The sequence below is a fragment of the Carassius gibelio genome, chromosome B4 (assembly GCF_023724105.1).
Source record: "Carassius gibelio isolate Cgi1373 ecotype wild population from Czech Republic chromosome B4, carGib1.2-hapl.c, whole genome shotgun sequence".
NCBI lineage: Eukaryota > Metazoa > Chordata > Actinopteri > Cypriniformes > Cyprinidae > Carassius > Carassius gibelio.
The window spans coordinates 9,216,331-9,230,896 of NC_068399.1; the positions used below are offsets into that span (position 1 = coordinate 9,216,331).

The 14,566-nt window shown below is 36.2% G+C and overlaps 2 protein-coding genes across 3 annotated transcripts; one reads left to right on the plus strand and one right to left on the minus strand.

The window, feature by feature from the left end:
* Positions 1-635: 635 nt before the first annotated feature.
* Positions 636-5,299, minus strand: sapcd1 (suppressor APC domain containing 1). The gene is made up of 4 exons (XM_052554325.1): positions 5,102-5,299; positions 4,766-4,915; positions 2,349-2,504; positions 636-2,237 (listed from the first exon to the last, which is right to left on the minus strand). The coding sequence occupies exons 1-4, from the start codon at positions 5,186-5,188 to the stop codon at positions 2,145-2,147; spliced, it is 486 nt and encodes a 161-aa protein (XP_052410285.1). The 5' UTR covers positions 5,189-5,299; the 3' UTR covers positions 636-2,144.
* Positions 5,300-8,352: 3,053 nt separating this feature from the next.
* Positions 8,353-13,802, plus strand: cdkn1d (cyclin-dependent kinase inhibitor 1D). Of its 2 annotated transcripts, none has more exons than XM_052554324.1 (3): positions 8,353-8,491; positions 10,212-10,654; positions 10,817-13,802. In XM_052554324.1, exons 2-3 carry the CDS (start codon positions 10,216-10,218, stop codon positions 10,873-10,875), a joined length of 498 nt encoding a protein of 165 aa, XP_052410284.1. In that variant the 5' UTR covers positions 8,353-8,491; positions 10,212-10,215; the 3' UTR covers positions 10,876-13,802. The 2 variants fall into 2 exon arrangements, with proteins under 2 accessions (XP_052410284.1, XP_052410283.1); XM_052554323.1 differs by lacking the exon at positions 8,353-8,491 and adding an exon at positions 8,504-8,785.
* Positions 13,803-14,566: the final 764 nt, after the last annotated feature.

Below are 14,566 nucleotides of genomic sequence, written 5' to 3' on the forward strand. Positions count from 1 at the left end.
AATGTAAAGGTGGGTTGATTTAGTAATAATAATAATAATAATATGAAAACTGATGTTATTTCTTTAAAATATTTAGTAATAAGAATAATTTCAAAAGCACAAATTCAAAAAGTGTCACTAATATAAAAAAAACTTTAATCTAAAACAGATAAATGTTAATTTATCGATTTAATTATACAGATTATGTTGCTTACTGTATGTTATGTTAGTATACACAGTTGGTGAAAACTGTGAAAAGAGTTTTCATTGGTTTAAAAGTGGGTTTAGAATGGGCTTGTGGTTTTAGAATTACCTACAAATGCATTCCCACTGAAACAGCATTACATTTGAAATGACACATTACAGTAATAAAATGCATTTTAACTATTAAAGCCTGTATTTAAATGTTACATTTGTTATGTGCATATATCAACATATCATCATCGATTTCTGTAGCTTTTGAATTAATAGTATGTTTTCAATACACTGTCACTGATTTCAGTCTGGATTTAAATATTCAAATAAATGAATATGAAATCTCTTATTTTGTTCAATTATTTATATATACAACTGTCTTTAAGTTCACTTTTGTTCTTTATTTCATATATATCATATTTCTGTTAGGGTGAGGCAGATAGAAAAAATATGGACCCAGATTGAGCTCTTTGCAGTTTAATAACAAAAACAACAAAAATTAAGAAGAAACATATCTGCTTAACAATGGGTAAAACAAGAAGTGAGGACACTAAAGGGCATATATATACACAGGATAACGAGGAACTCAACAAGAAACAGGTGTACAACAATCAGTAACTATGGATACTAGTGAACAGAACATGAAAGGGATAGGAAACACATTAAAACAAGGAAAACAAACTAAAATGTTGTCTATGAAAGCTAGCCGAACAAAATGGTCACAAGAGAAGGAGTATGGCCACCGGAGGAAACCAGTGGAGGGGGAATGCTTGGGAACAGTTATGGACTAGCAAGTAAATCAATCCTGACAGGGCGGCAAAGGCAAACACACCTCAGAGATGGGAGCATGAGTGGGACTCCACTCCAGGAAGTCTAACTTAATATTTTCTCCAGGATGGACACAGTTCAAAATAAATAGGGCTACATGCTCTAGCTCTGGGACAACCTTTTCCATCAGTGGAGGATCCATGGAGGGCATAGGCTCTGGCTATTGCAAAATCACTTGTATTAGTTTAAATTTAATAAAGTCATGATCTTCAGTCTGAACTGAAGAGAAATTATATTGTTAGCAGTGTTTTGTGAAAATATTAAATGAGGGAGTGAATGTTAATATCGCTTGTCATTATATTCTGTATTTGGAAAATATAAACATTTTTTTTTTCAACCAAGTGCACTGATTTTTTCACAATCAGAGTTAGTTTCAGGTTTGTTTTCATGGACTGTTAGTTTGTATTCCTTATTTTAATGAGACATTCACATTCCAGGGCTAGTCCATCCAGAGGGCGTACTAGCACAAACACTTATGAATTCAGAACAGCTTCACGTATGTACAGACAATGCCAGACAAAGACTAAATGAATGGCATAAAAGATGAGGAACTCAACAAAAAACAGGTGCACAACATAATCAATAACAACTGTAACAGTTGAAAACAAAGTAGTGTTCGGAACACTAGAAACAGAAAGAAAACACATGAAAACAAGGAATACAGACTAATAGTACACAAAAAACGAAACCGAAACTAAATCTGATTGTGACATTTTCAGTGCAGCTGGCTAAAGTTTTTCAAATTACTTTATATTTTTCAACTTCATAAAAATATAATGACAAGCAATATAAACATTTACCCCCTTTATGTTTATATGTAAATCAAAACTAATACAAGTGATTTTGCAATACTAATTTTAGCCATACTATAGAATCTTCATTGTTCAATTATACTTAAATTATACTTCAAAACCTGTTTTGTATAAATGTAGGTATCTGAATTGCTACTAACAAGTCAGATAAACATATTTTATGAAAACTCTTTCAGTTAAATAATGGAAAACAGGGTGGAACGGGTGCATACCAGAGCCTATATTAATTTTAACATTCAGTCTTTTCAAAGCATTTTTAACCCTTTACAGTTCACTGCGTGATTTGAATGAAACCCTTTTGTAATTAAAGTTGAAAATGTGTGGATGTCATCAATCAGGTGTGCTGTAAGACACCAGCTGCTGAAGAAGTTGTGCCTTCTCAAACTCCAACATGGCAATCTGTTGATTCTGCTGATTCACTTCCTGTATATGAGATCCACACAGTGCTTGTTATGTTGATAATGAATAGGACTGCACGACAGAAACAAAAACAATAAGAATACTATTATTATTAATACTATTACTGATCATCACCTTGACCAATGTGGCATTGCTCCACCGGAGGTCCCAGTCCGATCCTCCACTCTCCTCTGGGGCCAGATTGTTCCAGACACAGGTGTCACTCATCAGATTACCCAGACTGCCATTCACACGCTGCATACAAGACCGCAGAGCGCACGACCACCTGCCCTGTAACGTACAGGTACTTTACAAATTTCTTAGGACAAAAATGTAAAATAAATTAGTTAAGTACAGATAGGAAAGCCAGTGTTTCACCAGCTGTAACAATGAGACACATGTAAATAATAGTACAACATATTGAACAAACTGTACCAAACTGTACCTTTGAAAAGTCTGTATAAGTACACCAAGTTTACTTAATCCTGCTCTTGTATTCCAACTTTTCAGCAGTCTTTAGCTACAGTATAACCTTAATCAAACACACATGACCAAACTTACCAAGGATTTCAGGATCAAAAGGGATAGTTCTCTCAAAGATGAAAAGTCTGTCATTAACTAATCACCCTGTCATTCCAAACCTAAGACCTTCGTTTAACTTCATCACATAAATCCAAGAGCTTTCTGACCCTGCGTAGACAGCGACGCAACTGAAATGTTCAAGGCCTAGAAAGGTAGTAAGGACATCATTAAAATAGTCCATGTGATATCAGAGGTTCAACTGTAATGTTATGAAGCTATGAGAATACCACGCCGCATGCGTGTGGTGTCGCTGATGCAGGAGCCAGTGTTATGATGTAGAACCAGGATGTGCTGTGCCTTGTTTCCAATCAGAAGAAAGCACACGCATGCATTGTGGTACTGTTGTGAACACTCTGCGGAGAGTGACACGGAAGAGAAGAAATCCTTAGTCGTTATTTTGGTTTTCTTTTTGCACTATATTATCAATGTCCTTTCTACATTTCTGGGCCTTCAGTTCTGTTGCTGTCTATGCAGTGTCAGAAAGCTTTCTGATTTCATCAACGATATCTTCATTTGTGTACCAAAGATGAACTTACAGAAGGTCTCATGAGGGTGAGTAATGAATGACAGAATTAAAATTTTTTGGTTATCTATACTTTTTAGGTTTGGCATTTAAAGCTGTGGTAGGTATCTTTTGACGCTCTAGCGGTTAATAAACAGAACTGCTTGCGTCTTGCGGAAGAACATCGTAGCCGGAACTACTTCTCTCTGTTTATGTCTATGAAGAATCACAATGGTACTGGGTTACTCCGCCGCGGTATCCCCGAAGCAATCTAAAATAGTCCGAATATAAACACTTATTATAGGTGCACCCTAGTGATTCAGGACAAGCTAAAAACACGGTTTGGAAAATGGATTCATGGTGTACTCCCTTATTATGTTCATTTTTCTACATTTTGAACACAAACAAAGTTACGGACCACAGCTCTGATTGGTTGTTTTTTACCGGGAGCGATGTATTTCTGCAAGTGGCAATGGACCACTCGGAGGAGCCAGAGGAGCTTGATTTTTTCACAGATTATCTGTCTCATATTCTACTGTCAGGACATAATGACAGGTTTAACAAATATGTAAAAAAAATATATTTTTACAAAAGTTACCTACTGCAGCTTTAACTGGATAGTTGGCCCAAAAACAAACATTCTGTTATCATTTTGGCTACTCAAGTTACCCTCAAGTTCCAAGTTTCTTTCTTCTGGTGAACACAAAGAAGATATTTTGAAGAATGCAGTTAGGCACCGACTTAAATTTTCTTTTTTCATATTATGGAAGTCAATAGGGACCAGCAACTGGTTGGTAACCAACATTCTTCAAATTAACTTCTTTTGTGTTCAGCGGAGTAAGACATTTATACAGGTTTGGAACAACTTGATGGTGAGTACATGAATTTGACCATTTTTGGCTCATATATAACTTGGTTTCACTTCCATTCAACAAGGAAGAATTTCAGAAATAGTTTTGATACCTGTGCTACCAATTTAGGATGCTCTTCTGACAAACAGATGAAGGATCAGCCCTCTCTAGTCAATGTCATAATGGCACCATTCTTTTGGCAAAATACATTTTTCTTAATTGATAACCGATATTAGAATAAATAAAGTTTCTCAAGCAAAATTGCACCAACGCACAGACACACAATTTTTTTTTTCTTATTTCATAGTACATATCAGTTACACTGGTTATATTTTTTTGTGAGAGATCTGGCTCACCTGTTTTAACATTGATTGTAGGCTGGTGGTTTTAATTTCTGGTTTAGGCTTCTACAGCAATGCAAATTTTGTATGTGTACCTTATTTAACAACCCTGATTTAGATCATCAGCTCATTGAAAGACGAAAAGTTTTGAATTAAGTTCCAATGTGCAATTATTGAATTGAAGTCTGCAGGAACAGGCCTCCTTTTACTTCAGTTGTGTACTCTTGCTTTTATGTGACAGAAACATTACTCAATGTGATCTGTGAAGGTACGTACCTCTCCATCCATGCCTCCTGTGCTCAAGCTAACCTGCCTTTGTAAATTCAGCTTCAGGCGCTTCTGGTACCACAGCTGTGTTTGTTCCACAACCTGCAGTCCAGCCCACAGGACGTCTTTCTGTCTTTCCAGATCTCTACGTCTCTTTAACTAAAAGAAACATTATCATAAACACTGAAACCCCATATTACATAATACCTTTAAGTGTTTTGGCACTTAATATAGTGAATGACCGATTAATCAGCTGATATTTGTCCATTTTGGATTTTTCAAATTGCCTCATCCCATGTGAGGAACATTTTCCTCCAAAATGACCCACAGGACGCGATCTCTTACCCAGTGGAAGCAGTGCAGTGCATCAGGGCTGTAGAGGCTGTTCTGGAGAGGAATGATGAGGACGGTGTAATAGCCATCACATGCCATGTGTTCAAACGCTGGCACCAAACTCAAGACATAACACAAAATGAATAATCAGGATTCAGGACAGAGAAAGCACGAAACAAAGAAATATGAAGCCTTGTCAGAATGAGCAAGAGAGGGAGGGACGGAGGGACGGACGGACGGAAGGAATGTAAATACTGTAGACACTCGGGAAAATGCGTATAAAAGCTGATGATGAACAGCATGTGTAGTTATGATGGCTGCATTACTTTCACTGCAAAACCAGAACTAGAAACATAAACCTAAAGATGATAACAGAGATAAGATTTTGTGATTGTGAGACATCATTCCCCTCAGCGAGCTGTCAATAAAAACCCCTGGGATGTCAGTTGAAACTGGAAACACCTGATTTCGTCTCTGCCATCGTTCTGAGCTTTCTGTTCCAACATGTTAGGGAATGTGACTGAACCCGGGCTGATATAATAACAGGAGTGCTAACACAACTACCGTATTTGAGATAATGCAGTTCATTTTACAATGGTTGCATATGACTTGATACTGATTTGATATTTTAAAATATACTATATTATTATGGGAGCATTACTCCTCAAGCAGCTTTAAAAGTCAACATGAAAAATTCTTGGCACATTTTAGGCGGCTGTGTGCAGTTCTCTTCACATAGCAGGGCTTTGCTGAAAGTATGGTTGTGAGTCCTGAAAGTTTATGGGTGTGAGTTTGGGTATAGAATGCAGCTGTCAGTTCTGTAAAAAACTGAGTGCAACCATACTGATGATTCAAATACAGGACCGACAACTGTATTCTGATGTTGTGTGAACATGGCATTAGGTGTCTTTAACTATATTGTACTTAAATAAAGAACTGAAAACTTTGTGTATATTATGGCTTTTATTCTCTGTACTTCTGTTCAACCTTGTTATGTTGTTACATCCCCCAAGGCTCAGCCCAAAAAAACCCTAAAACCACTAAACAAGGCAGGGAAACCAGGCAAGGCAAACCAGCTTACACTATTTGTTTATGTCCCTTTAAAGGTGCTGTAGGGAACTTTTGTAAAAAAAATATTTTTTACATATTTGTTAAACCTGTCATTATGTCCTGACAGTAGAATATGAGACAGATAATCTGTGAAAAAATCAAGCTCCTCTGGCTCCTCCCAGTGTCCTATTGCCATTTGCAGAAACTCCATCGCTCCCGGTAAAAAACAACCAATCATAGCTGCGGTCCGTAGCTTTGTTTGTGTTAAAAATGTAGAAAAATGTATATAATAAGCGAGTACACCATGAATCCATTTTCCGTGTTTTTAGCTTGTCCTGAATCACTAGGGTGCACCTATAATAAGTGTTTATATTCGGACTATTTTAGATTGCTTCGGGGTACCGCGGCGGAGTAACCCAGTACCTTTGTGATTCTTCATAGACATAAACAGAGAGAAGTAGTTCCGGCTACGATGTTCTTCCGCAAGACGCAAGCAGTTCTGTTTATTAACCGCTAGAGCGTCAAAAGTTACCTACCGCAGCTTTAAGAGGAAGAGCATCACTAAATTAGCCAGAACCGCAAAACCTCTCATTTACATTTTTAAAGGGTGAAATAAAGCTTTATATTCCAAGCCAAATCTTTAATGATTGATAATAAACAATGAGTGTTTAACGAAGTGCTCAGGATCGTATAGATTGCACCTCCACCACAAGTACCTTTCTCTTTTCTAATGACAGTGATGCTGTGTAAGATACAGAGCAAATGACAACATCACATATCTTCATTTGGTCACTTCAATACGTGTCATACAAATAATATCTAAACGGTGTGTGCCTTAAGAACAATCGTACAGTTCACCCAACAATGACCTTTTTGCCAACATTTATTTTTATTATTTTTACATTATTTAACTGAGGCGCTATCAGGTGACTGGCCTTAAGCAAAATGTTAGGCTTCACATGATTTTAGGGGGTTGTGGGTTGGGTTGCTGCTGGGATTTGAGCAAATGAACTGCCTTAGAGATGAGAATTCAAGCAGTTTTGCTGTTACCTGAGCAAAAAACGTGTAGGATAATAGGAGAAATTAAACATTTCAAATGAACAATTGAGTTGCAGAATAATTCACTGTTCAAACACAGCACACTTAGGACATCTGCTGGCCACACATGCTATGGGAAGACTTAAATCAGCAACAATCGCACAGTTACTCATCCAGAGTAAGGAAAAGGCCTGGCGAAATCACTTTGGAGTTAGTTACTCTCCTATGTAGCTAACTCATAGTTAGTTACATAGGAGAGTAACTTACTGTTGGCTTCCATGAATGCAGTGTTTACACATGTCAAGTAAAAATACATATTCCAAATTTATTCGGGTAGGCCTACCCTATGTGATCTTTTTGTTTTTAATTTTATCCATCGATTGGGTGAACCTAATTTTACTCATAGCCTAGGCTATACAGTATATTTTATTAAATGAATTTTAGTGTGATAGATGATGAATGAATGAATATCTTGATACATTCTAATACAGATACAGGATAATTTTTGATAAATCAGAGATGACCCACTTTTCCTGAAAAAAAAAAATTGTTTGTCTGGAGTGCATGATCTCAAAGTGTTTATTACTATTTACTAGTCAACATTTGAAGTGGATAAAAACCTGTCATCAAAGTTGTCCTTAAAACTGAATGCATTCTTGTCCTAGGAAAACTTTGCAATTTTTCAACATCAATTCATCAATTCTGTTTTTTTCAACATAAATGCCTGATGCAATCATGCAGTTCTGACTTTTCCTCACAGAATTGTAAGATAAAAAATTGCAATTGTAAGAACTTCTCCCTTTCTTTTTTTTTCAGTGGCGGAAACAGGATTCCATACTAAAAAACAATAACCGACTAGGGAAAAATAGGAATAAAAAGCTGTCGAATTTGTGATCTAGTAAAATAAACATTGCAGGTTTACAACTTAAAATGCACCACGCCTGTTCTGTGTCTTTTTATTCTTGTTTTCAGAAGAAAAGCGTTAAAATCGGCTAAAAGGCTTCATTTTTCCCATCAGTCCTTCATCGTCTTCTTCTTCTTCTTTTAGGATTTAATGGCGGTTTGCAAACCAATTTAAAAGGTGAATTCCCGCCACGAACTGACTTTATCATCTTACACTGGATAAAATCAAATCCATCCCGCGTGTGGCTCCTCCCCGTCACGTTGCACATCAACGTGACTGGAGTTCTTGGGCGCGCGCCCGAGCTGATCTTGGCAAGAGCAAAACACTGAATGTGTGTCACGCGCGGGGGTTCCGGGGGATTTGACCTACTTTCCAAAGAGACCTCGCTGCGGCGTTAAGACGTGGAAAAGGTACTCTAATTTTACGCGTATTGCGATTTTAGCATCAGTGAGAGGCAAAAATCCATTGTTATTGTACATTTTGACAATTAAAATTTTGAGCGGAGTACTTTCGCGAGTCACGTGACAAGGGGCAGTCCTGCCATCAAAACAAACAACGTTACTGCATATGAGTTTATTATTACTTCGCTGCGCTTGTTGTGTTTGTAGCTCAGGTCGTTTTACTTCTGTTACTGATTAGAAAGTGCATTAGTAACGTTAGTGGATTTAATCTCCCTCATCTAGAGCTCTGCTTTCACTCGACTGGTGAGTTTAATATTTGTCGGTTGTTTTTGACATAACCTTAGACAATTTCTGCATGACTATATTCTTCACTCCAAATGTACTAGGGTTCTATCTATCTATCTATCTATCTATCTATCTATCTATCTATCTATCTATCTATCTATCTATCTATCTATCTATCAGTCTGTGTCTGTCAATATTAGAGAGGTGAGGGGCATGTTTTCTGTTTTATAAAGGTAATTGGCAGTGAATAACAGCACGCGGTGTCAGTCATTCCTCGTGTTTTCTGTTCTCTCGTGCGCGTGTAGTATTGTGCAACAGTAATTTGATAGGCGTGCTGCGCCTACTTTCTCGACGTAAACAAGCTTCACTCGATTTCTCTCTTCATTGGTAACGATGTGATCGTACAAAATAAATGTGACGTTAATATATTTTTTTCCATGTCTAATATGTGACCCTGGACCACAAAAACAGTAATAAGGTTAATTATTATTATTTTTTAAATTACATTTGTACATCGTCTGAAAGCGGAATAAATAAACTTTCCATTGGTTTCCTAACAAACCATGCATCAAAAATCTAAAATTTGAGGGTGCAAAAAATATTGAAAGAATCGCCTTTAAAGTTGTCCAGATTAAGTCCTTAGCAATGCATGTTATATATAATGTTGACCCATATGATGTATTGTTGGCTATTGCTGCAAATATACCCGTTTAACTTATGACTGGTTTTGTGGTCCGGGGACACGTTTTTATTTGTTAAAATTACATTAAAAGTGCATACAGCTTTTAATTTAATTTCTGAAATTATATTTTTGGGGATACTGAACTAAAGAAATCTTGATCATGACAGGAAACACCAATAAAAGGATTCTTTAAAAAGAGTATAGACGATGTGGCATAATCTTAGTATTTGTTTATTTCGATTTTAAGATGGGTAATTTAATTTTACCCAATCAAAGTCATCAAATAAATTATGCAACTTTTGTGTTGTGGGGAAAAAATAAAGTTTACACTCAATAAAGTTTTGTATTTGAGAACAATAAAGGTCACGTACATTGATGGAAAAAAAGCCTTAGTAAAAGTATTCTTTAGAAAAAGGAATCAAGTAGTTTCGGCAAAATGTAATTTTTTTTGGACCAAAATAATTTTATTTTTTTTATGCAGCAGTTTTTAAGAAAAAAAAACTTGATTTGTTTGTTAATTTATACTATTTTTAACAGTTGAGGTTCAATTAAAAATAACAACAATACCTTAAATTTAAATTTAAAAGAGTATCTTCAGTTTTATTCAGAATGGTGCATCTTTTTTGCATCCACAAATCACACAGTTGGCCTTTTTTCATCAATACAGAGAATATATTTCTAAGAATCTTTATTAATCCTGACTCGTATACACAGTGACCCCTAATACCAATACTTTTGGGGCATTTTTATTCTTTGTCGCAGGAACATGTCCATGTCACGAGTTACGTGTTATTTTGGGCTGCTGGAAGGGCAGGAGGAGGACATTAAACCTCAGGCAGCAGTGGTCCGGCGGAACCTGTTTGGCCCAGTGGACCACCAGCAGTTACAGCAGGACTTCCAGAGGCTATTCTGCATGAACATGGAAATCGCCAAACAGCGCTGGAACTTTGACTTTCAGATGGACCAACCAGTCCCCGGTCGCATTGAGTGGGAGGAGCTGCGGTGCCAGGATGTGCCAGTGTTCTACCATAGCTGTGTGTTCAGGCCCGGGATGGCAAAGCAAACGGTGGAGGCTTGTTCGTCTCCAGCTATGGCCACAGAGAAATATCTGGAGCTGCGGACCAGAGGAGCTCTGAGGGGAACCAAACCAGAGAAGAAAATGGCTGCATTGCTAGGGGTCAAACGCAGACAAGCGAGCATCACAGGTGAGACAGAAGATATACAGTAGTTGTCACTTTAATTCTTTGGGTCACGCCGTTACGGCCGGACTAATGTGATCAGGACTTTGTTAAAAAATATTAGTTACGGGCATTATGAGATATTTTTATATGGCAATTCTAAAATGTTTCTCTCTCTCTCTCTTTCAGACTTTTTCAGAGTGACAAAACGAAGATTTCCCGATCGCAAATCTTCATCAGGACAGTAAACGGACATTGGACCTTGTTTTGTATAAATGTACATACACTATCAGCACGTAGCTATTCTAACTGACCAGCAAATGCTAAATAGGATGTATATACTGTACATACGCACACACAGATACATATTATATACACACGTTTGTATATTTTTTTACTAAACGCAGTACCTATTAAAGGAACCTATTTTGTTGTTACAACATGGAGTCACGAGATTTAAGTAAATGTTAAAAAGTCAAATATTCTGGTTTTATAGTGCGTATGAATCATTCAAAGCAATTAATTCCAGTAAATGAAAGAGAATTCACTCTTACAAAATCAACTAATACAATTTAAATTCATGACTTAATGAAATGTTTTATTGTTCCATGTTGTTCCATTAAAGAAAACTGTTAGGGATGCACTATATAATAATAATAGTGTGTTTCTTATGTGTTTGTTGTGCACACAAACAATTACTGTGAACGTTTACAGAAATGCACTATAAAAAGACTGTTTGGTCATAAACTTTAAACTTCTCAGATTCACAATTCAAAATGTATTGATCCTCTTAAAGGGTTAGTTACCCCAAAAATGAAAATTAGCTTGTGTTTTACTCGCACTCGAATCATCCCAGTCGCAGTTATATTAAAAAGTTATCCTGGCTATTCCAAGCAGTATTGTTGTAGTCAGCGCGTGTTGCAGTTGCAGTTGAATAGTCCACATGTCGTCAAATAAATCTCGCGCATTCGTAACTAAACGTGCCGCAGATGGCTTCGGGGGATGAATAAAGGCCCCCTGTAGCGCATCTATGTGTTTTTCTAAGAAAATATTTCAACATATTTCAATTCAGTAATAAACACTTTTCTCTCACTTCTGTAATCTGTCGTTCACAGATCTGTTCTGGCGGATGACACAGGCCGTAATATGCTCTTTGCGCATGCCTCTGAGATATGTTGGTCTCGTAAGTTTGTTTATATGAGAAAAAGAGGCAAAGTTTCCTTACTTCATTAAAGTAAAACCAGTCTCCTCTTGGCTTATATCAAAATCCTCCAACATATTTCTGTACAAATCCTCATTTCTAAATCATAACCGGCATTTTGTTTTGTTTTCTCTCCGATTTCGTCACTAATCACGCAACGCTGCCCATCGTACGTCATCCGCCAGAACTGCTTCAATGTATTACGTTTAAAATATGGATATTTTTTCTTACAAAAACACATGGATTCGGTACAGGGGGGGGCTTTATTCATCCAAAAGAGCCATCTGCGGCACGTTTAGTTATGAGCTTTATTTGACAAAATGTGGACTGTTCAACGGTGACTGCAACACCCGCTGACTACAACGATATAGCCTGGAATAGCCAGGATAATTTTTTATATAACTCCGACTGGATTTGTCTGAAAGAAGAAAGTCAAATACAGCTAGGGTGCTTCGAGGGTGAGTAAACACAAGTTTTGGGGTGAACTAACCCTTTAACTGGCGTCAGTGCACACAATCTATAAGCTAACAGTGTCATGCCATTATTCTGTTCCGCTTTTTATTTATTTTCCTGTTTTATATATATTACAATAAAGGGAGACGCTTTAGTCTGGGGACCAATTCTCACAAATAACTAGTTGCATGCATATCACTAGCATATTGTATTGCATGCACATTAGTACTTATAAAGCACAAATGAATGCCTTATTCTGTATTACTATATTTTAGGTGAGTTAATCCTACCGCATATCTAAACCTAACAACTACCTTAATAACTATTAATTAGCAGCAAAATTTGGTCCCCAAACTAAAATGTGACCCAAAAAGAGGCCATTAATGTTTTTCATGAAGCATATTAAAATGGGGGTTTGAATTTACTCTATTATACTAGAGTTAATAGGAGGCATATGCTTTGATATCTTTGAAGTTTGTAACAAGATTTTGAATCATCTTTGTAAAGGATATTGTAAGGATTCGTCTTACACGTCTGGGGGAAAATGTTATAGGTTGACAAGCTACTTTTGTATGTATGTTAAGTTTGAATCTTACTTTTAGTATTAGCATATGAATTGCAAGGACATTTCAACCAATCATTTGTACAATTTTTTTTTTATACTGTATTTTGCTTTGTGCATGTGAGATATAATGTATGATTATGTGGTGAATTAGCCATACATTTGGTTTTCTTGATATTAAAGAGACAGCTGACGCAATTAACCAAAGTAATTGCTCCACAATAAATAGGATGCTTAAAAGAAACTGTATGTACATTTTTTTTTAAGTCAATAAACCAAAACCACATGCCGTTAAACTGCAGAATTTGCTTCGAATGTCAGTTTCAGCTTCTTTAGGATATACAGTATATGAGAGAGATGTTTTTTCTTGCATTCATCGCAAAGACGCATGCTAGAGAGTTGATTCAGTGACTTCCTCTTAAAGTTGTAATCTTTAGAAAATGTATTAATAGAAATAAATTAGTGCTCTACCTCATCAAATGAGAAGGACCTTCATTTTTTACACACAAATGTATAAAAAAACAAATATGCAAAATGTAGCATTTGTTTTGATCATGAATGCACTTATTAAGATGAGAAGAACAGAAGAATAGCAAGGATGTATCTTATGCTTCACAATAAGGTTTATATGATGTTGTGTGTACTGTTCTGTTTTTAGAATATCTTTAAAAAAACAGTTGCTTACCATTCTTTTTTGGGGGAAGTGTATCAAGTATATGAGCAATTTAAAATTGTATTATGCTCTACATGTCGTCATAATGATGACATTACCCCAGAGCTTCTGTTGCAGATTTGTCAACCGTATTCAATTTTTTGGCATGATATCTTGTGAGTTAGTAGCTATGTGCAGTCCTATATCATTGAATGTTAAAACGTAAATACTAGCTGACTTCATATTTTGAATTATGTACGTGTTTGCAGTATGCAAAAATCACCCATAAAATATTTGTTCAAAGTCATTTATTTGGAAGTATGTCTTCATTTGATTGTAGTATAGAGCATATATGTCAGAAAATAAATTTAACAAGGTACCAACATGCTTTAAAAATAAAACAACCTGAAAGCTATTTTGACAAGTGATATATTTTAAGAAGTTTATGCAAAACATGCAATGTGCTTTCATTAAGGCTGTACATATTTCCTTACATATAATCACTTCACATTCAGTCTAATTACCTAAACACAACAGAACTATCTTTGATTGTTCACACCTGCACCTCAGATGACCCATCTTTGAGTCCATAGCATTTTGTCTATACTGTCCTAGGGAGCATTCTAGTTGCAGTTATAATAAAAATTACCCTTGCTATTCCAAGCTATATCGTTGTAGTCAGCGGGTGTTGCAGTTGCAGTTGAATAGTCCACATGTCGTCAAATAAATCTTCGGGGGATGAGTAAAGGCCCCCTGTAGCACATCTGTGTTTTTGTAAGGAAATATCAATATTTCAACATATTCCAAATCAGTACCTGATTTTTATTTTACTGGAGCACAACAATCCAACTACAAAGACTGTAATCTCTCTCTCAACAGGTCAATGATTTAATTCTTAAAATATCTAAACATTTCAGCTTTGGAATTGGAACTAGTTTCCTATCAATTATATCTTTTTTTGAAGATAGCTGGCTCCTCTTCTTCAAAAAGTAACAGGGAAACAAGGATATTTAATTTAGGATGCACATGCATGTTAAAGCTATGCTTTTTATCCCAATTTTCCTTTTACTT

What these genes read in the sequence shown, in the direction of transcription:
- sapcd1 (XM_052554325.1), bottom strand. Translation starts at nt 5,188, where the DNA reads ATGGCATGTGATGGCTATTACACCGTCCTCATCATTCCTCTCCAGAAC. An exon ending in CAGGAGGCATGGATGGAGAG is followed by an intron (nt 2,505 to 4,765) that starts GTACGTACCTTC and finishes TGTACGTTACAG; the next exon opens with GGCAGGTGGTCGTGCGCTCT. An exon ending in GCAATGCCACATTGGTCAAG is followed by an intron (nt 2,238 to 2,348) that starts GTGATGATCAGT and finishes TCTCATATACAG; the next exon opens with GAAGTGAATCAGCAGAATCA.
- cdkn1d (XM_052554324.1), top strand. Translation starts at nt 10,216, where the DNA reads ATGTCCATGTCACGAGTTACGTGTTATTTTGGGCTGCTGGAAGGGCAG. An exon ending in CAGACAAGCGAGCATCACAG is followed by an intron (nt 10,655 to 10,816) that starts GTGAGACAGAAG and finishes TCTCTCTTTCAG; the next exon opens with ACTTTTTCAGAGTGACAAAA.